This window comes from Struthio camelus, chromosome 2, assembly GCF_040807025.1.
Source record: "Struthio camelus isolate bStrCam1 chromosome 2, bStrCam1.hap1, whole genome shotgun sequence".
Classification (NCBI taxonomy): domain Eukaryota; kingdom Metazoa; phylum Chordata; class Aves; order Struthioniformes; family Struthionidae; genus Struthio; species Struthio camelus.
Genome location: NC_090943.1, coordinates 83,865,868 through 83,889,083, shown reverse-complemented (window position 1 = coordinate 83,889,083; position 23,216 = coordinate 83,865,868). Strand labels below are relative to the sequence as shown.

At 36.0% G+C, this 23,216-nt stretch overlaps 1 protein-coding gene across 3 annotated transcripts in view; it reads left to right on the top strand.

Annotated features, from left to right (window-relative positions):
* RETREG1 (reticulophagy regulator 1) overlaps positions 1 to 23,216 on the top strand; it is a 76,082-nt gene that overhangs the window by 41,348 nt on the left and 11,518 nt on the right. For 2 of the 3 annotated variants that reach the window (XM_068931455.1, XM_068931457.1), the window contains 3 exons: positions 18,052 to 18,178; positions 19,959 to 20,043; positions 22,695 to 22,832. In XM_068931455.1, coding sequence (XP_068787556.1) covers positions 18,119 to 18,178; positions 19,959 to 20,043; positions 22,695 to 22,832 — 283 coding nt within the window. In that variant the 5' untranslated portion in view covers positions 18,052 to 18,118. Of the gene's footprint in view, positions 1 to 4,245; positions 4,473 to 18,051; positions 18,179 to 19,958; positions 20,044 to 22,694; positions 22,833 to 23,216 lie in introns of those variants that run through there. The other variant, XM_068931454.1, reaches the window with a different exon arrangement.

Here is a 23,216-nt window from a genome sequence, read left to right as displayed (position 1 = left end):
ATAAATCTGTATGTTCTTTGAAGGAATAAACAAGGGCATTGAAGGGAAAAGCTGACTGATGCAGTCCAAAAAGCTATTTTCCCAGAAGTCGTCCAAACCTGTTCCTTCACAAAGACTCTTAAGGAAAGTAAGTGCAAGGGATAATAGAAAAGATTCTTATATATACAAACAACTGATTAAAAAATAGCAGAGAACAGAAGTAATTAGTAGTTTTTCCTCCCTGAGGGGAAGAATACTAACAAAGTTCCATGGAGTTATATGCTGTTGATGTGTTAATAAAAGAAAAGAAAAGTGAACAGCGATAATGAACGATGTTCACTATTGAAACAGAGTTAGATAGGCTACTTAAGGGATTAGTATGAAGAGGTGTGAAACAGCCTTAACGACACCGTGACTAGTTGTTAAATTGGCAGGTGAAATTTAAGATTAATGCCAAGTGAGGTATAAGGGGAAAAACAGTTCTGAATCCATGCATAAAATTATTAGTTCGAGCTGACTATTACCACTCAGGAATGAGATCTTTAGATCATAGTAGATTGTTCCATGAAAATGTCAGTGAAGTGATTAGCAGTGGTCAAAAATTAAACACTAGGATTTTTAGGAAAGATATTAGAGAGCAAGAACAAAAATATCCTTGAACCACTGTGTAAATCAATAGTATGCCCTCACCTGGAACAGTGGTGCCCGTTTCTGGTCTCTTCCATTTTGAAATGGAAATAGTAGACTTGCAAGGAGTTTGGAGAAGAACAAGGAGAATGTTTGAGGGCGTGAAAGAGCTTATATGCAAAGAACAAGTAAGCAAAATAGGACTGGAAGAGCTGACCAAGAGGAGAACATGACTGGAAGCGTCTTTTCTGTTTCCTCTTGATTGTAAAGTCAAATGTTTTCATGTTCCTTTAAGAAGTGACTGGGTTGGGTTAGGTGGAAGAACAAACTATAAGGTGGCAGGAATCGTTCATTCCGTCAGGGATCTAACAGAGCCAAGGGGAGGGAAAATTTCAGAAAACATTGGATGTGGGAAATAAGAGAGACTGAGCAAGGATGGGAATCGGCAGCTTGAGCAAAGAGATTGCTGAGCATATCAGGGACTAGTCACAGTGAGGTGTCAAAGGTGGCACAAAGGAACCTCTAAGGACCAGAGGGGACTGAGCAAAGTCTGCTGTAATTCAGAAAGTTGTAGCAGTAGTTGCAACTAAGCCAGGAAGAAAGAGCTTCCCGGGGTGGGGAGGGGGAACGTGCATGGGAAAAGATGGGAAAAGAATTTGTATAAACCTCCATTCCCTCTCCAGTTCTGTCTCTCCTGCTCACTTTTAGTTTTCCATGTTTAAAAGAGTTTTAAAAATTCTAATATAGGATTAGCTCTTCTCTATGCAATTCCACCTCAGAATTCTGGAGTCCCATCAAAAAAGGTATGATAAAGTCCATCAAAATGAAAAATGGTAGTGAAAAGGTAAACAGAAATAACTGTCATCTACTTGTTCCTATATAAGACTTACTAGAAATTAGTCGAAACTGAAGCGGCTAGTTCAAAGCCAATAAAACGGAGTGAGTTTTCCTACAGCACGTAGTTCAGTAGTGAAACTCCTTGCCCCAAGATGTTTCAGATGCTGTCACGGAACGGGAATCCAGTGAGGGTAGCTAAAGAATGTAGACATCACGTATGGGTCACAAAACTCATGAGCCAGAGGTTGGGGGCTAGAAGAACATTTGGAGAAGGTAGCACTGGATATTTCCCTAGGCTATGCTTTTGGACCCAGTTGGAGATGCTAGAAGTCCTTTGGTCTGACTTAGTATAGTACCTGTGTTCACCTGCTACTGTTCCACCCAAGTGTATTGGAGAGGACAATCCATCTCATCGAGCTGAGAAACAGTCTGGCTCCAGAGCCAGTAGAAACCTCCAGTTTGGTCATAAAAGTTCCCCTGATTTGCTTGGGTGTGAAAGAGTTAAGACTCAACAAATTTGAGGTGAATTTTCTAAATAGTCGTCTTTGTGACACTAGGCAAAATATATTAGCATGATTAGAGTACTGCTAATTATGTGCTCATACTTTTCTGGAGTCTGATTTGCAAAAATGATGAACGCTGAAATCAGTAGAAACTAGCCTTTGAGTATTAAAGTGTTACAGAAATGCACTACTTTGAAAGTAACAGGTCCTTGACATTTCAATTAGGTACTCATTTAGTAGACACTTTTGTACTTAATCTCTCTAGGATTCCCCTGTCAATAAGTGAATAAGATGATAATATCCTCCCTACCTCATGTGAGGGATGGGGAAGAGTAGGAAGCGTAAAACATGAACCATTTTTCTGCTGTAGTGATGAGCGCTGTATACCGAATGTGACAAAGAAATGAACAGCTGGAGTAACACGGAGTACATCAAACTCCAGTACTGAAATACAAGGATAGACAAAATTCTGAAAGCTCTACAACTTCTGAAGATGATCATCTAATATATTGAAAAGGTGGTAGTGCTGTAGAAAAATGTATGTGGCTGTATAAGACTGTATTTCAATGCATATCTACAAACAAGAGAAATTAAAGTTTCATAGGGAGCTTCATTTTGCTTTCTTTCATTTTTGATGCTGCATTTAAATGTAGCATTTTTGTGTGCTGATTCCAGTGATTTGTTTTGTTTTTTTTTTTCCTAATTGGATGGACTTTAATATGAAAATGAAGCTATCAGACGTCATTTTATTAATGAAAATTCTGGAACTGAGCAGTCTCACTGTTGCGTGTGCACGCACGCACATGTCCTGTGTTTGTGTGTGTGTATATATATACACATATATTGCCATGCATAATTTACGCATAAGGATTTAATCATACTGGACTTGAGGAGAACAGAAAGGAGGAAGAAGAAAAACATGAATAAACTATTACAGGAGAGACATGGGATATGGAAGATTGAATAGGATGAAAAAAGAACCAGCTGGCATATTGGGAGAAGAAGAGAAGTCATCTTTCTGCAGATGCCCAACCTTCCTTTTTTGTTCCCTTTTCTCACAATGTGCTGAGACCCTTTTATTGTTTTCCGATTCAGATACTTGCACAGTAAATGTAAACCATGCAGTTTGGAGTAATAAATCTATGATTATGGTGTATGGGTAATTTTGGCAATTTTAATCTAGATCTTTTCATTTGAAAGTGTTTTATATTAAAATAAGAAAAAGAGATAGAATAATTTGTAATTTTTAAAGCCAAGCAGCTTTCCAGTGAATGCTGTATTACCTGCAATGCACCAAATATAGCTTACCAAACTGGGCTGGTTGTTTTTAATCTGCCATATCTTTTGCTCCAGCGTTTTTTGTTTGTTGGATTAAAATGTGACATTCTCAGGACAATTCCTTCTATCTCGTGTAGGAGAAACAGGTCTGAATCTTGCTGGGTTTCCTTCTAGAAAAAAGGATTTTTATATGAAGATCTCTGGACATAATGAAAATATGGCGTATGTGGTGCTTGGAGTCTTGGGCTGCGCTACCAAGCTTCACCAGCACAGATAAGGTTGCTCAAGGTGTGGAAAATTAATACAAATGTGGCTGGTGTAGCTCAAGTGGCAGGATCCCCATCACGTATGCAGCAAGCAGTGGTAGGAGGCTGATTTTGCCAATTCACCATAGGTTATTCAAGGAAGTGGTAGAAATATTTTGGCGAAAACCCTCCTGCTATCAGCATGCTTTCGTTTAGCCTAGGGCTTTGCCAGTTCAATTTGCTGGCGCACCTAAGAAAGCTGAGACCGCTTGTGGCAGACGAGGTTGGGATTGACGCTTTCAAATAATGCAGTTAGTCTTCATTGGAGATTTGTGTTCCTATTCTGTATTTTTGAAAAGTTGCTAAGTTTTTATTTTATGTGTGAATTTAGTCAGTGGAACATAATTCAGCTCCTGACAGCTTGTGGCTGACACCTTGTGGGAAGTAAAAAGTGGATATGTTTACAGTTACAATAAGCACTTACTTATTTTCCAGATGTGTTGCTTTAAAGTCCCGTGATCTCTAGCTTCCTATCATTTTGGTGTGTGCTCACTTACTTACACCTGACAAAATGGGAGACGTGGAGGAAGAATTCCAGTGGAAGCAGAAAAATAAAATGTAATAGCTGTGTGGTGATTCTGTCTCACATGACTGAAAGAAAAAATGTTTTGCTTTTGGCCGTGCTTGCTGCTAAATACCCTGTCATAGTGCGTGAGGTGACTCACGACTTGTTTATTTATAGCAGCGGCCAATCAAAGCTGAACCCTCTGAACTTCATTCAAGACAAGCAGACGCTTAGGATGTGTTGTAAACATTTGCTTTCTGAGCAAGGAGCACTTTTCTGGGGAGCAAACAAAACAGGTTCCTCGGTTGTTGCTTCTGAAACACACAAGAGACTAGAAGATCTTTGCCTGGATCATCTAGATTGGTAAAGAGAGAGATACTTTTATTTTTTTTTAACATCTGAAATGCCAGACAGTGAGGATCTGGGACAAGATGAAAGGTACCGTAAATTGATTCTGATGGCCTTTTCATACAGAACTGTGTAAACCAAAGCTTTGTGTGATTAGTCTATACGAGCTCCTGAGTTCTCATCCTGAATCTAACATCAGTTTGTTCTGCATTTTAACAGATCATCTAATTCTTGGGCGGTTGCCTCTGAAAGTGATCTAAGGCTTTTTAGATCAGAGAAGTGTTAGACCTTAATGTCTGCTTAGAGATGAAGCTGTACAGCTCTTACACAATTTTTAAAATAAAGCTGAACAGGACGAAATCCTGGATGATTTCTACCAAGTAACTTTTCCTGAACAGGAGACACCTTACAAGCCTCAAAATGTCAGAGAGACAAAAAACTTATGTGGAGCCACATAATGAAGGATCCAAAAGTCATTACTGTCCCTCTGAAGTATGCCTGTCTTCTTCATGTGTATTTTTTATCTTAATTCGCTTATAAAAACAGCAGACAGGAAAAGAAGAAAGTGGCTGGATCTAAAACTTAACAGCAATTTAAGAAGTAAGGTTTTTCTCAAATGTGTTCTTATATGTTTTCTCAAACAGCACATTCCTGTGGAAATAAATGCACTAATTAAATTTAAGTACATATATATTTTAAAAGCAGATGTTACTGATGTTTGTCTATGGCAGAGTTTATAGTTTGGGTTTCTTAAAGTCCAAATGTCTTCCCATATTTAAGATTTTCACTGTTTCGATACTAATTCATAAGTTGGCTCCACAACGTGTTAAGGAAATACTTGATTTTACAAAACCTCTGCTTTATGGAACAGAAGATTGTCGTGTATGTGGAAGCTCAGAGGTTAATTTAAAAACAAACGAATACACACACAGAAATGCCAGTGTATACAGGCAAATTTAAAAAATTACAAGAATCAGAAGTTAACATTTGGTTATGGCTTGGCATTTGAATTCTTCTAGTTACATTTAAATTTGTCTGAGGTGGATGTTTTTCCAGTGGGCGTATCAGTGTGTTGTTGTAAGAAGTACAGAAAACACTTTTCTGGTTGTCTCTTGTAGGTCAGTATGTTCAGACACGATCACCTAGTTGGATATGTGTGGGTGAATGGGTCCCCAGTGGCATAACTGGGTCTCTGCATGGGTGGGGTTCACCTACACATTTCCTGGGTATTTACTGGGACTTTAAATGATGGCCTTTATATGATAGATTAGAAGTAATTTGAGCAGTAGGTGACACTTTTTTTTTCTAACGGAATATTGATTGGTTATTGATAGCCACTGAACTGGTAATTGCTTTCCATGATCAACTGTTTAGCAGGAACTCCTGTTTGTTAAACTGCATATTTTTCAGCACAGAAAAACAGTGGTATGTGTGATGCATTAAAAAAGAGATTTCTCATTATAATCGATTTTTTTTTCTTTTGAATCAAATGTATAAAGGATATGCCTTTCTGTGGAAATGAGATTTTCTTTAATCAAATACAAGATGGAAAAAAAGTCTTACCAGCTGTGGAAAATAATACCATAATTTGGATTTTGAAATAAAATTAACGTGCTGTTTACTAGCATGCAAAAGTAATTAAATTGCCATGCAAAAGGCATGAGCTTCCTAATGCCTAAATTCCTTTGTTCACATGTCTGTCTTTATAAAGACTTGTAACAAGCTTTGCCAATTGAATAAAGGTAACACTGCAAGCCCAAACCTCTAAGACTTCTTATTTTATACATCAGAGCCTTTTTATTAATCAAAAAAGGGTAAATGCTTCTAAAGCAGTAACTCAAAACGGCATAAGAGGGCCTGCTGTTGCTGTTTGTCATTTCTGAAACTCCCATTAAATTAATTGGCCCTGATCCTAGTCCCTAATCCTTTTGTGCCTTTCCTATTGAGCAAAAAGTTTTGAGGAAGTAGTCCAGTCAAAAAGTTCAGATTTTTCCGGATTGAGTTTGCCTTTTTGTCTCATTGGTAGCAAATAGGACAGAACTTGAGAACATTCTTACGTAAGTGCTAATGAGATTTGGAGGAGGTCAAAATATTTTCATGCAAGCTACGCGGAAGGGAATAGAAGGAGGAGCTCTGGGAACTGTACTAGAGCAATATGGGAACAATACTGGAGCAGTTCATTTTAAAGTTTTGCTAAAGGAGAGATTGGAATGTAAATGCACAGATAATAGGTTATTTTGGGGAGCATATTGAGTTAAAGGTATTGCTTTATATATTTGGAAAAAAAAAGAGAGGGCAGTGGTATATTTGTAGAAGCTGTAGAACGAGCTGTGTTCTCTGGTCGATTGCAGCATCCTGCAATCCTTGTAGTTCCTTCTTGCATGCAAACAAATATTTACATCCTCTCCCCTCCTGAGATCATGTCCCAGGCTAGAAAACATGTAATGTTACTTCACCAATGTATTTCATTTACCTCATAGTTGAAGATGTGATATTGGTCAATAGTCTGTTAGTCAGACTGTGAATTTAAATACTTAATAATCAAATGAACATATACGCAAACGCTTCTCGGTAAGGTTAGTAAAAATATTTTGAAGATTTATGTTCCCACTCATATCTTCTGTTTTGTTTTCTTGTACGAGCCTGGGCAGTAGCAGATAAAGAATAGGGAGCAAAGACGCAAACAAAGGTCAAAGTTTAGCATAAGGGCAATATTTCCCCCCAGTAAATCTTTATCAGGTGTCCCATAGTTTTGGTGTTAGATGGTATAGTTAATAACAAAAGATTTGCTAGTTCATGAAGAATCTAATTATGGTTTAGAAAATATTAAGTACTCTGTATATTATATTCTGAAGGGATGTAAACACACAGCTGAATGTATTTCAAAGAGATACTGAAGTATAATGTCATGTATTAGAACAATCTCTGTTGTTCTAAGCACTATAACGTGCCTGTTGTTGAAAAGGATGGTGCGCTAAACCGTTAGCCGGGAGTCTTCAATTGGATAAAATTTGGATAGAAAGCTATGTTATATTTTTGAACTATAATTGTAGGGCATAATCTTTTTTAATGTGTGCTTGCATGGACTTAAAAAAAAATGGAGATCCAGTTTTAAGTCAAATCTGCCTGTTGTTTAATTACTCAAAGCATGCTGATTTGCAATAATGTAAGAGCAGCTATTTCTTCTACTATTTCTTCAAACTGAAGCGTTTGATTTCCTTTTATGATTGAATTCAATGCACAACTGTAGGCAAAAAGTGGTTAGCCCATGGCAGGAGCTCTCAGTAATTCACTCAGATAAATAATGACCTGCCCATACTGCATACGGGAGAGCTCATCGACAACAGCCACAGTGAAGTTCCTCCCAGAGAATGTTAAAGTAGTAATATTACCCAGAAAGTCATTATGAGTGTTTTTGTGGGTTAAAGTATTCTTTGTCTGGCACTTGAAATCCAATTTTCCTTTTGGGGCAGCTGCTCTGCAACGCAGGGAATGCCTAGCTCATCTTTCCTAGCTTTTTGACTTTGAGGGGCCTTGAGCTAGGAGTGTCGCAGTGAAGAATGGGGAGGCTGAAGGAGGAAAAGGAATTGAGCATTTGTGAGAAAGGGTTAAGTGAATTGTCTTTGAGGGAGAAAAATAAACATTAAAGAATTGTTTCTGACAAGTGGGCAGAGTTGTTTAAAGCTCTGCAAATAAAACTTTACAGTCCTACTGCCAGGAGCAGGAAGATATCCTTATGTTTGTAAACAAAACAGTGCAATAAAAATGCCTCCTTTGCATCACCAGTTTCTGTTCCAAGCTCACCTGGAAGACCACAGACCTTTTACTGTTTTGGTAAAAAGACAACAGTATGTATGGTATGGTAATATTATTAAAGTCTTTACTTAAAAAGGATTTCGGTGACACTGAAAGACTTACTTTCTCACACAAAGAGACATTTTAAAAATCAATACAAATTGACTAAGTCACAACTTTGGAATGATAACCCTGAACTATGAGATGACATTTCACATTTTAAATGGCCTCGAGCTGGAGCAGCTGGTATTCTTCTCCTCACGATTGGACAAGGATGGGCCCAAAGAAGTGTTTCCTATGAGAGCTGAACGATCGGTTTGCTTCAAAAAATCTATATAGAGAAGATGAACACTGAAATGCCCCAAATTTAGTCAGAGTATATTTTGTTGATCTAACAGGATATGCAGCCAGAAGCAACGGCACTTAGTATAATCCGCTGTGTTGAGGAACTTGTGTAATGGAATTACTTTGAGAAAAGTTGGTATTAATCAGTTTGTATCTGACCATCTGAAGGAAGACAATACCGCTCCTGTTTAGGACTGTCTAAAATAACTGCGGTTGTACATTGCCCCTTTCTTGAATAGAAGAGATTCTCCTCTCCAGAATATCTTTTTTTTTTTTTTTTTTGGCAACCCACATGATAAGTTCCTCTCTCCCCTTGCAAAACACTTTTGTGTGAATGTGTTTTTATAATGCAAGTAATGGCATTCTTTTTGGAAGTTTTTTAGAAGTTTGTTCTTGGCTAGCAATATAAGGAAAAAAAATCTTCATTTATGGGATTGATGTGGTTTAGCAGCACGTTGGTGGCAGGATGCTCCCATCTCTGTTGAAGAGGATCAAATACCATAATGACTTTAGTTTAACAAATTATTCAGGAAGTGTATTGAGCAAGGGATCAAAGGTTGATTACGTTCTATTTTATTGAAAGTCATGTGTCATGAGCAGTCTGCTGTACAGTCCACTGACTGTAATCAAAAAAAAAAAAAATCTAAAATCTAACATTATCAAATGCTAATGCTAATTATTTAAGCATTTTTTTACAGTCATATTATGAAAAATATTCTTAGTCGAGAAATAAAAGGAACATGCATGTTACATGTTACTGAAAGCTGTGGAATAGGACCTTTTTTCTTACTTTTTAATGCACGCCTTCTCCTGAGAAGACAATAAAAGTAAATTGTACTGACTCACTGTTATTAAAAAGCACACATTTGAAGTGCCAGGTGAAGATAGATGAGGTCAGAAAGAAAACACTTAAAAATCTGAGGAGCAATATTGCATGGTATTAATAGGAAGAATTCATTTAGGTCCTATAAACAATGTATATGAGCTACAGGAGGGATGATAGTTAAAGGAGATTTTTGGATTGGGAGATGCTGTTAGTTACTCTTTAAGGTCGATAAATACATTTTCCAACTTAAATTTAAAAACAAAATCATTCTAACTTTATATATATACATTTTATGTATATAAAATAATATCTCTCTCTCTATACATTTTATATGTGTATGTAAATTATATATGTAATATAAATTATATATAAATTTATATATATAAATTATATATATATAATGTATATAGAGATTGCATATATTATGTATAATATGTATTCCCAATCACTGTGTATATAAAATAATATATATATTATAGAGAGAGGTTATTTATTTATATATAGAAAGAGGGTCCAAGTGTGCCTAAGCTTTAACATTGAAAGGATTTTGGATGTGATTGGATAAAGGATATGTTTTCCACTGTGTTAAGCGTTGGTGACGGCCTAAGGACTTTCCTTGCACTGGTTACAGATTACCAATGGGAAATAAATGCATATTTATCAATATCTACAAGCTGGAGAGATTGCTTTTAGAAAAGGCTTATAAACTTTGTAACAAGAAGTTTTTAGATGACGATTCTTGCTTGTCTTGAGAGCAGACTATATTTCTACATGCTTACTAGGCTCCTCATTCTTTCAATTATAAAACATTATTTTATAAAACTCTGAAGAAAGTAGGATTTTACCTGCTGCCCCAGTGATTCTCTTAAATTGCATGTCTTGTTGACTTTGTCATAGCCACATGACACAAATTTAATTATTTTAGTATACTTAACAACTGCGTTAGGATGCAAAAGTGGCACAGCATAAAACACAATTCCACATAATCTCCTTTTAAATTAGCCACATAGGTCATTAAGATGCTATGCTGTGAGTTCAATGGTATTTGTTATTATGTCTTTCCACGTAGCACACACAATATTCACAAATCTGAAATACTGTATTACAATAAGGACGATCAATATCATATTATTTTCTAATACACAGTTCAGTAGTAGATTTCAGAAGTTCTTGTCATTGGTAGTTTACCGCAATTAATTGTAATTTTATGCTTTCGACGCCAATTTATAATTTGGAGAGAGGGGGGTTGTTACATTCATTGAGAGTGTTCACCTGAAATTTATATGAGGGGGCATTTAAAATGTTATTTAGGGTTTATTATCTAAATGCCATTTTTGTCTATTACCACTGCACCTGAATAACTTAGAAGAGAGGCATTGTAAATGCATTTTTGAAATGTTTGTTTCAAATAATTGTGACTATGTTATTACAATCATTCACTTTTGCACTGTGATGATTCCGTTTCTCATGCTGAGAGGCCTGAGAGAGCTTTGGTTCAGTTTTACTCATCGTTTACGTACTTGATATAGTTTGGTCAAGTTTTATACTTAACTCTTGGTAGCCTGTGAGGCTTATTCCTTAGATACCCATGTCACTTACAGCTGCGTTATCAGATGTTTATACTCTGAGCTTGTACTGTTTAAGTACTCCTTAAAATTTGACTTCTTTTCTTCTCTAGGTATTAGTTTTTAAAAGACTACGAAATAGCCACGTTACCTTTATTTTGTGTTACGTGTCTTTAGGAATGTAATTTTTAAGTCTTCCACCTTGGCTAATAGATTCTAAATTATACTTACAGAGTCTGCAAAGGTGTCAGATGTGTGTTTATGGTTGGGAAATCAAGAAGGTGTAAAAGCTCTATAATTACCAGCTCTGTGTTTATGTAGATGCAATCCTTCAGTTGTGCCACATCGTGCTGTACTCTGTCACTGCTGCAGTTCTGAGTAGGCTGTGTACATGAAAGTACATATAAAACTGGGTACGCATAATTAAAAAAATATCCGGCACATCACGAAGAGATCTTTAAACCAGTAACATGAGAGCTCCTGACCTTTCGGAGAAAAACTTGATGGGGCTTTGCTTGAACAGATGTCTAGATACAAAATGAGAGCATGACACCATTAGTCATTTTTACAGAATGCAGTGCCACTGACTGCTGGCCAGAGTCTGTGACTGTGATGGGTTGAAGCATCTGGGGAGGGGGAGTGATGTTTTTTACAGCTGCTAGGTAGCAGTTTATACAGTTGCTCAGTTTTAGAAATAATGGAGCAGTTTGTCAGAAGGATTTGCGTAATTACTTTTCTCTCAGGGTACTTTCAGTTTTGTTGACGGTAGTTCTAAGTGTAGCAGTTTAAATCAAACTCAATATAAGGAATGGGAATATAAAACTTTATTTCTTAATTGATGCTCAAAAAAATTTCAAGATGTTTGGAGAGAGCTGACTGCTTATATCATCGGCTACTTATATCATCAACTCAAATCAAGAAACATCCTGATAGGAGGTCCAAAAGGTTTTTTGGCAGGAAGTAGTGAGTTCACGTTTAAGTAATTTTTTTAAGGTACTATGAATAACTCTGATAACATTATGCTGAAGTAGTTGATGTTCTTAGCTGACTGATGTCATAGTCATGCACTCCACATTCATTAGGTATCTGCAACACTTCATGTATCTTTTTTTCCTTTTTTTAATTTAAATATGGTGATTGAAAATTCAGTTTGTTAGGAGTATGCATGGTTATGTGCTCATCAGCTTTTGATCAAATGCGTGTTTAGTGTCTGTCTCTACAAAAGTGTCTTTGTGTACTTATTAATATATTTTGTACCCTCTTCCTTCTTCTGCCCTCCGCCTTCCCCAGGATCTCTGTTGCTGCCCCTTGTTCCCACCCGCTACCTCTAGATAACACTTAAGCTCAAACAGGCTCTGGGGAAAAAGAACAGGAGGGACAGATGTTCCTGGGGCTGCTCTTGCAGGGAGACATGAACAAGAGGCAGTATGTGGCATCTGATTGTCATACTAAAGATCAGCAGACTAACTTTCTTACAGTCTCGTTGCCTAAGATCGGTGAGACCTAAAAATAGTCTCTGCCGTTCCTTGTAAAACGACAAAACGTGGCCATAGTAGAACCGACAGAGGTGTCTCTCGTGGTTTCATGTGGCTTAGCACTACGAGTTACAAAGTATTCTTTTGTGAAGCAAACTTTCTGCTGGGTTTATAATATTTTCAAGCAAACCTCACCTCTGCAATGCACTCCTCTTCCTTGGTTTCTTCTCTGTCAATAGACCAAATCCAGAGCATGCAACCAAAGCATCTAGCAATGCGTTTTATCAGTGCTGCAGCTCATACTCTTATCTTTTCAGCCTGGCAAAAGAAAGCATTGTTGACATCCAAGAGAAGCAACTCCCGGGAATTTTCCCTGCAACTGTGCCATTTTTATACTCTTCTGCCTAATTTGCATGTTCATTTTGAGTTGTTACTGTTTAGTTATCCCAATGCATCTTGTAATATCTTCTTACTATCAGTCGATATTGCCATTACTTTGGTGATTAGTAGATATAAAAATAATTTGCAGTCCTATTGTAGCTTACCTCATTTTTTTTCCTAGTTTTCCAATAAAGTTAATAAGCCAGCTGCCTACAATTGACCTATACATTTCTAAGTGGTGTTCTGATAGCATGCATCAGGTCTATCCATTTTCCCTCCTTATGCCTCTGTCAAGCTCCAGTTTAAATTCTTTCAACGGTTTTAAATAAAGGATAGGAGTAAAGTCTATAAAATGATTTTGCAATTCATAATACTGTCATCATAGTAGTTTTCAACACTAGAATAAACAAGCAGCTCTTGGGTCGATATTAACGCTGCAGAGTGGTTTGCGAAAGTAGAAAACAATGTTTCTTTAAGGAGAATAACCTATTCCTAAAAATCACAGTTCCCATAAGACAAAAAAGCATTTGTGTAGTACTTTTCTCAAGCCACTAATTATCACAGAGGATGGAAATTGGGATTGGGTTTGTGCATGGGAGGGGAACAGGTTCTGGTTAATGCTCCTAACAGAAGGACTGGTTTCCTAATTGCAGGAAGCCAGCAGGAGGCATTTTCTTCGTGAATTACATCCTCCTCCGGAGGCAAATAACCTGCATGTGGCGCCATGCATGGGCATTAAATGTGTTGCATGTTCTTAGTCTTAGAATAAGTCGTCTTGGCTGAGACATGAGACTTGCAGCCTCTGACTTTCAGATACAGTATTTTAAACCATTTCTTTTTTTCTTTTTCCCTTTTTTTTTTCTTTTCCAAAGGGGGAAAAACCCCTCACCCAGAATATTTGGTAATGTAAGAAGAAATCAAACTTCTTTAAGAACATCAGGAACGAAGCCACAATTTCAGCTTTAAACTTTAATCAGTTTTATGCAGTGGTCGAAATACTAGTTTTCCTTTAGCTGGGATCTATATTTCACTTGTACACAATAGTTTGAATGAAAATCCCCCTTGCATGCTATTTAACTTAGGTCTAAAATGGCTCCGCAGCATAGCTGCAATACTGATGATGCTGTATCACCCCCCAGTGGCGAAGGTGGTACACGGTAGTTAAATGTGGGCACAGAGAAGGCTGACGTTTCTGCAAGTGTAGATACTAATTTTTGACCTAAATTGTTCCCGATCCTTTACAAAATGAAGTTACTTAGACAATGTGTTTGAAAATAGGAGAAGATGACTACTTTCAGTTAGAAATACGCAAATAAAAATGATTCCAAGTAATCAATAGGTTTGCAGTGCAACAAAAAATAAAAGCATATCTGTAACATGCCCATGTAAAACAGAAATGAGTAGCATGTCTGTGGGAGAAGAATACCAAATTCTTCCCTGGCCTATATCTAAAATAGTAATGTAAAAATTCACAGGTGTAGCTGCGGGCAGCAGCTGGACCAAAGTGTACACTTCAAAATCAGCCCGCAACTCTTATTCTGTGTACGTAGGAGAGGTGAGAGCAAGAATTTATATTATAAGGAGAGGTGGCTTTAAGCTCATCAAATACATTGCTGAATAGGCTGTCAGACATGCTTTGCCTGAAATACGTAGTTAAAGATTTCAAGGAGAATTAAATACAAGTGCAGTGTTCCTGTTGCTGAGACACTGGGTTTGAAATTCAGACTTCCCTTTCTCTTTCCATCGCAATTTGTAAAATAGAAGCAATATATTTTCTGGCTATACACTGAAAATATATAAGTTGGAAAACTTCCAAATTTGGTTGGAAACTGAAGTATAATATCAGACACATCTAAATATAGTTAGCCACCATTTGCATAGTTTTGTTACTGATCGGTGACCAGAAATCTGAATTAATAATGTAATCCATTAATAATGTTTGATGTTACAGTGTAATAAACTATGCTTTTACTCAGGCTACATTATTGTACTTGCTGTCATGATTCGCTGATCAAGCCTTCTGCCTATTTTTAGGCCATTTGACCCTTTTAATAACCTTCCCTTCATTGCTATGCTAATATATCCTGTTTGCTGTCAAAGTTGTGTGCAAAACCCCACCAGTGGCGAAAGATCCCTCCCCTTCCAATGCAATATTAGCGTGTAATCCCAGCCATGCTAAGAGAAGCATGTCAGAAGCTTATCTTTTTAGGAAAAATCTATATCTATCATGTAGTCCACTGCAATTATATATGTAGTGTCAAATAAATCATTCCCAGAATTCAAATCCGTTTTCCTGAAAATGTTGTCTCTGTGGGCTGGGAGCTTCTTACTCCTGCTGGAAAGATCTGCATTGCAGTTCTCGGTGCAAATGCTGTATGAGCTCCTGCCCGTATAAAAACATTACTGTATGCTTTTGTTTCATAGACTGAGCAAGTAAAAATAGCGTAAAGGAGCAAAAAAAATTTAAAGCTTCATTTTTTAACTTTCAGTTTTGTGGATTCTTGCAAGTTTGTGAACTAATTCTAAGGGATCTGTGAAATATTTATGAGAAAAAACAACCCTATTTTGATACGGTTAAACTTGCTATATAGGGATCCACATCTGTTTTGAAAAACACTGTGTGTTTTGCAAATTAAAAAGCAAGTTTAATATGAAGTATTCACCATGAGCCTGTCATTTATAGGAACAAAACTGCAGTATAGAGTGAGATGGAGGATGGATAGACTCTGGGCAGCGCTGCTGCTGCTGCACATGCACATTGACACTGACAGCGCCTCACAAAAATGCAAACCTTCTGTTTTAAAAACTTTGACATCTTTATAGCTTTCCTTAGATCAGGAACCGGAGGCATTAACAAGTTCATATTAGGAAATATAATGGCATCTGATTAGTAAGAAAGAACATTAAATCATAACTAATATAAAAAGGCGATATAGTAAACGTCAGTTTTGCCTGTGTTTTGTGGAGAGGCTAGACGACAGCAGCCTGCTAACCAGCCTTCAGCTGAGAAAAGTCAGAATGCTCATGAATGCTTTTCACTTTTAGCACACGTGCCAATAAACATGACTAAGCAGTCTGTTGATGGGCAAGAATAATATTAACATGCAGGTTTTTAAATCGTTACAGGTATCGTTACAAATGATGACAAATAATTTATTTGGCAGTCCAGTGTTCACTGGAAAGATTTTAAAGTGTTCTTAGCTTCTTATCAAAGATCAAATAACATCAAATATTATTTGATATCAAGCAAATTTAATATCAAAGCAAATGTTTAAATGTTATTTCTGAGTACACAGGATGAAGAACAACAAAAATCCCATCAGTCACTTACTGATGCTTGCTAAAATTTAAGCTGTTCCAGGGAGCTCTCAAAGAGTATTTATACCCTGAATAATAATAAGAGCTACTAACTAGGTCTTCTTGTGTTCTGGCAGCTAAATAGCCAAACAGGCATTTGGAAATAAGAGTTGACATTTTGATCTGACAATCCATATGTGTGTTCTCACCGCTGCCCCCCACCCCTTGTACTTGGGGGGCAGGGGGACAGGGCATTCCTAATACAATTTTTGATACATCATGCAATTTGATCTATCTATGACAAAATTTTACCATTAATGCAAAGTGATGCTTTGGGTTTTTAAGAGATTATGTATAAGAGTAAAATGACTGTGGGATAGTTTATGGCTTGCTGGCATTCAGTCTAATCAAAGGTGTAGGTACTGAACAGTGACTTAATGCAAAAGATAATTTCATAAAATTGGTGCAATATTTACTTGAGATTCTGAAAGCTGCTGTGGTGGTACATCCATACTTTTGTACCTGTGGGATGTTTTGCCTTTCATTTGTTGTTTCATAAAACACCTTTGCTTCAGATGTTTTGTCTGCTTGTCCAAAAAGCCGTATGACGTGATCATTTCAATTGGATATCATCAAAATGTACCAGCCCAAAATCAGATACGTAGTCTCCCTCACACTTTTCAGTACATTCTTTGGTACAGGCTTTTTCCTTTCTTAAAAGGACTGAACAATCATAATCTAAGCCTTAGAAATCAGTCTTTTCAATATAATAAAAAAGAAAAAATTCAATAAGGAAATTAATGTAAATGTCAAGACTTCAGAAGCATTTTTTGTAACTTGGATAACGATCTCTTAAGGATGACCATAGTTTGCAAAGCAAGGTAAAAAATAAAGAAAAAGCACGAAGACTATATGCATGAAATTAAATGTATTAATACGTACAGCCATCCTGTACCCATGAAAAGTACAATTTTTTTTTTAATTAATATCAAGGGAAAAGTTTGGGGTTAACTTGCTTAATTCGGATTACAACTGCGCTGTGAACTCAGTGTTTTCATATGGTCAAAATGCCTCAGCAGTAATTGCTTCTGTAATTGCTTACGTAGATCAAGAACAGATACTACTGAACCGACTCTTAGGAGAGGCTGGCTCGTTAGTATTCCTTTTGATTTCCATGCTCTGCTTTTTCAGGAAGAGCATACACTGAATGAGTGTTTGGTGAATAATTCTAAAACCAAGAGTACTTCAGCTTAATAACACAAACACTTTTGATTGCAGAAAAGACACCAAGTTCTTAATTTGTTCTAAAGACGAGGAGCCTATACGTGTTCAGTGGTTGTAGGATTACCCTGAATGAAATTTAGGACTTCCATCAGTATAGACAGCCACCTATTATATGTATTCCTGCAAAACTTACAAGTTTAGTGATGTTGAAATCTCTGCTCTGCATGTAAAATTAGGAAGAGGTGATACCAACTTTTCTGTAGATTCATCAAGCTTTGTCAAAGCAGATAAAGAGTAATATTGCATACAATTCATGCATAGAATTAGGGTTCCCGTATGTGGTAATTTTTTTTTAATTACTGTAGTCCCTGAAGTAGGGAGTAGTATGTTGTGCTTCTACAGCTGGAATTCCACTGTATAATCCTTTGAAATTTGGTGATTCACATACAAGGTAATGCCTGAGTGCAAAGAGTGCCTTCTTTAAGAAAAGATCTAATTAGCCCTATATAAAATATGTGGAAATGAACACAGATGTCTATAGCAGAGCAGCAGGCATTGGATGGCTTGAATCTATAGCTTTTCAACATGATTTATCGCTAGTAATTAACTTTATTGAAACACAATATAAAAGGTCAGTAATGTTAGCAAAACATAGCAACAGGAGGGGTAACAGTTGATATGCCTTCAAATGTTTTCCACCAGTTCCAACTTTCATATGAGTTATAACTAAAGTTGATGGGTTTTTTGTTTGTTTTATTCAGCTGGAAAGTCATCAATTCTAGACATGACTACAGACCCAGAATAAATCAGTGCATTTCAGAAACACTGATGAATTTATTTGTATTTCTTCAAGAAATGTCACACTTCAAGGAACAAAACCCTGGCAAGGTAAGCACTGCCGAGTAAGATTAATAGTTTGATATTGTTTAATGAGAAGGTGAGATAGATTTAAAAAAAAAAACCTGAAAAACAAAACACACAAACTGAGATACATTCAGTTATGAGGTTGTGCTGACTTCTGTCTGTACAGAACATAGGTAGGTCATCTGTGAGAATAAGCTGCTGGAGCCTCACTGGTCATTTCAATAAGTGAGAGATTTAAAATATCACATTTAATAAAAACTTAAAAAGCAGAAAAAATACAAAATTTCTAAACATAACATGTATTCTTTTCAGTATGATTGTAGTTTTCAGAAATAGCTGCATAGGTATTATGCGATAGAGGAGAATCCTTCATATTTTATGATGATAATTTTTCTTCCATATAAATATAGTATATTTTTTACTGGAAAGATTGAGCTGGACTGAGCTGACTCAGTTGGTGAAAAGGCAACTAAGAGTCTTTCCTAGTAGAAAGAAAATCATTATGTTATTCTAGCCAAATACTGAGAAGCTTTTTTCTTCAAAACAGAAATACTAAGCATGTAGCCAGCTCTAATAGCAATATATCATGGAATATATCATGGGAACAATAGCGATACAGTACAGTACATATATAGATTCCTATTTTTATGTACGTGTTGCTAAATTTAAAAATTTAGGACTGGGCGGGGGGGCATTGCCACTGAAGTCTTTTGTGGAAATAGGCCCTTCAGAACTGATGAATTGGAAGTATGTAATACCATACTGAATATTAGGAATTTAGACTGAAAATACAGACAACTAGCAGGGTGACATACATTTCAAAGATATATAATTTATATGAAAAGGAATTATTATAAATATAGGATAATAAAATTAAAGTTGAATTTGAAAGAAGTTGGCCTGTATTGATGTAAGGAAATGCAATATCAATTTACACAGACCCCAAATTTTGTCCTGTAATAAAATGATACAGTAACTGTATCTTTAAGACGTATTGTAGTCCTGATTTAGGAAAGCTAATTTTGATGGCACACCCCCATTCTCTGAGCCATGTCATTTTTTTACTGTTATAATTACAAGCAAAATAGGCACTAATGGTGTGTGCAAAATTTCTTCAAATTAACCATGTTGGTGCAATTTAGCTCCAAAGCAAATGCATTGTTTTGGAAATTTTCAGCAGATGAGTTCAGTACTCAGCATTGTGCCTTTGAGAAAGATACATTACACCTCTCAATCACTGCAGAAGCTGAATTTCAAATTTTATATTTAAATTCAGTTTAGTCTTGTCATTACGGGAATGCTAGAGCAGCCAACAGACATCCAGAGATGCTTAGCATCATACGAGACAAAACAGTTTCTGTGAAGCCGCACAACAGAGGAGAGAACTGTGCTCATAAAAAGGACTTGTTGCTTTTTTGAGTGTGCAACAAGTGTGCATGGTAATACTTCAATTAATAATTTGTTTTGCATGTGCTGCCTGTAACTCTTACGCAGTTTTGTGTAAAGAAGGTGAAGGAATTTCTACTAATATTAGTGATAACCATGAGCTTGTTACATTTTTGTAGTAAGTGAATAAAAATAGCAGGTTCTTAGAGTGATATACATTCTGATTATTCAAAATACATTGCTTGCTTTTTTGCACAATAAATGTTAAAGTATTTTCTAATGTTAAAAAATTTTGTTTTCTCCTACTTTCTACGTTTCGTTTAGAATCCCCCATTTTAGAGAATTCTTCTTTTGCAAAATGATCTAAATATTTATAACAATGGAATTATTAATGGCCAATTTTAATGTCTTTTGTCAGTTTTGCCTATTAGTCTGCAGTGTATGTACATTTTTCACTGTTTTGGGGAGTTACATTCCTGGAGTTGTCCTTTCCTATGTTCTGCGTAAGTACACTCTCTTTTTCAATCATGATTTATGTGTGTGGCTTGTTCATTATTCGGTCTCTGTATAAAGATTATTTTTCATTTATATATATATATATATATATATGTGGTTTTTGGCAGGTGTCATTTGTCGTATAGCAGTCCATTTACAGTTCTTTTCAGCCTATTGATTCTGGTGCAATGTGGCTTTGTTCATGTATCGCAGGTAGAGCTGTTAAACTAAATCAAGATAAAGTTAGATGTTACTATGATCATAAATTCCTTGTGGGGATTTTTTTCAAATACTATATAAATTAATAAAAATAGTTATTATTCCATTATTGTAGAAACCAATTCTGCCTACTGGAGATTACAGTATTAGAAGCATATCAGAATGCACTTTGTTCTATCAGTCATTTTTGTTTTAGTCGTAGATGTTCTTGTCTTGGAACAGGGGAAGCAAGTGTCCTCAGACACTGGTGGTAGATGCTGAACTACTTTTCAGTGACAAGAAATCTCTTTTTTCAGAAGTATTCTTATTACTACTTGTTTTCATTTTTGTTACTCGACTATTATATTATTCAACTGAATGCATGTAAATAATATACCACGATATATGTGCATGTGAAAATTTAATTTTTCTTTTCAAATTTAAAATAAATAAGATGATGATGAAAAGATGAAGAAAAAAGGCAATTTCTGTTGCCTCTTCCTTTTACCAAGAAAACAACAGTACACACCTCTACAAGGATGAAACAAGAAAAAAAAAGATTATTAAATGCTTTAAGTTCATTATATGTTTGTCAAAACACATTAAATCATTGTGTAGTCCTTGCCATGCAAAAATGAAATGGCCTTTCCTTATTGTAGTTCCTTCTCAGAGAACAGCACAGCCGTGACAAGTAGGAATAATGTTGACCTCAGATACAACTGTTAACCTATTAATGTATTGGCTCTACTACTGGTGTTAAAAATTGTCCTACAGTATGAGCAAAAGATACCTAGAACTGGAAGACTTCCTTCTGTTTGATAGATTAGTGTTTCATTCAATTGTACCTTTACGCATACAGATATAGCACAGGCTATGAGAAAAATAAATGCAGATGGTGAAGGAGAATGAGAACAAAGCAAGTGCAGCTGTCAAGCAGACCCAAACCTGAAGGAGAGTTTTGGGAACAGTAGTTGTGTAACAGCAAATCATTGGATTCACATGGAAAACTAGATATCTACTATTGTACCTCATCCTGAAAATATATACTTTAAATAATAATTTGTTAAAATAATTAATGTCAATTGACTAGATGATAGAGCATATATATATATATATATATATATATACACACACACACATATATGTGTGTGTGTGTGTGTATATATAAAAGTAATACTATTAGGCATGGAATATGTATTTTGACATCCAAAAAGCATGTGCAGATGATTTGTGTTTCTTCAGAATAAAATTTTAATAATTTGTGGAAGGTCAGGAAAGAAAAGGCTAAATGTAGGAATGATACAAGAGAGAAATGTTTCTCTAGAAACTGCTTTGTGTGCTTTGAAGAGTCCCCTTTCCCCTTCCCCTAACCCCCCGCGAACGATACCTCTACCTGTCTTGCAAACGGCATGAATGTAACAGAGTTTAGAAATGAACGTTGATTTTTCTCAGTTCCAGGTTTATGCCCCACCCAGAATATAATTTCCTCTCTTAGGGAAAATACCAAAAACACTTCAAAGATTTAGTAGTGGTACATCTCAAGTTCGTATTTTGTCTGCCAGCTTACACAGACATTCAGTGTAATACCACTGTAGGAATCTAGTAAGGTAGTGAACTTGTTGCCAATTGCTTCTGGTCCTACTGGTCTCAACAAATACACGTTTGATGAGGACATACAAATCTGCTCCCGATTCTCCCTGACAGAGGAGATACCTGCTTGCATTCTATTTCTGAACAAACCAAAACTGAACAATTTATGTGCTTGCTTTAAGGATATACACCATTTATTTTCACTAGATCTGTCAATATTATTTAATTCTTTGCTTAAGTGTATGTTCAGTTCTAGCAGATCATATATAGTCACAGTCTGATGACAATCTCTACTGTGTTTTAGCAATTGCTTTTATTTTTCTCGTCTTTAAAGATTTACCTAAAGACTGTGATGACTGGAATGTAGCCTGACTCCGATTTGAAATGAGAAAGGCAAAGTGATATTAATGAAATAATATATGAAGAATTGCTTTTGGGAGGCATTATCTGTAGTTTATACTGAGAATGATATTATCCCTGCAAGTTATAGCAGACATAGAAAAGATGGCCTCCACAGTAGCTATTATTTTAACTGGAATACTTCAAAAGAACTTCATTTATACTATCAAGTTTTGTGATCAGCCTGTCTCAGTTTTTTTTTTAAGTTTGCTGTTGGGTGTTTGAAAGGTGTTAATTGATATGACAATGTCGTTTTCTGTGATGAATATGAATGCCTTCTAGAAACTAGACTTGACATCAATAGCTCCTCTGACATGAGCATTTCAGTGTTTGTTATGTAAAACTAATTGTGTTACATAAAATTAATAGTTTTGTCATCTTATGCAAAGGTATTGCATAATCCTTACTTAGTTGCTTTTCATAAAGTGATATTCAAATACGATTTCTATTTCTGTCTTTGTTTTTATCACAGTGTTGTGTGCCTTTTTATGTCCCTTCTTCAAGTGCAATGAATTTGGACAGAAAGTGTGCAACAAAATTAAGTCTGTTCTGATGAAAATAGATTTTGGAATAGTGGAGTATATCAACCAGAAGAAAAAAGAGAGATCTGGTGAGGAATTAAGGAGAGACCCAAATAATGTATTTCTATACGCAGAGGAAATTTTATTCAGCTTGCAATTTAGTTTGTCCTGTGAAGCCAAGTATAAAGTTAATTCTAACTCACATATTTGAATCTGACTGCCATTTTTAGCTTAATAAGGATATATAATGTATAATAATGTATGTCAGAAATCTGGGAATGGTAAAGAATGATTTCGTGGACGGAAACAAGGCAAGACTGATAGTTCTCGTTATACTTTAATGCTTGAAGATTTTCAGAAAAACTACTGGCTGTGAAGCATGAAATGCTTATCTCTATCTGGATAAGGAAGACTCATGCAGGAGCGAGAACTCCCCAAGAACACAAGATTAGTCCATTACAGAATTTTCAGTA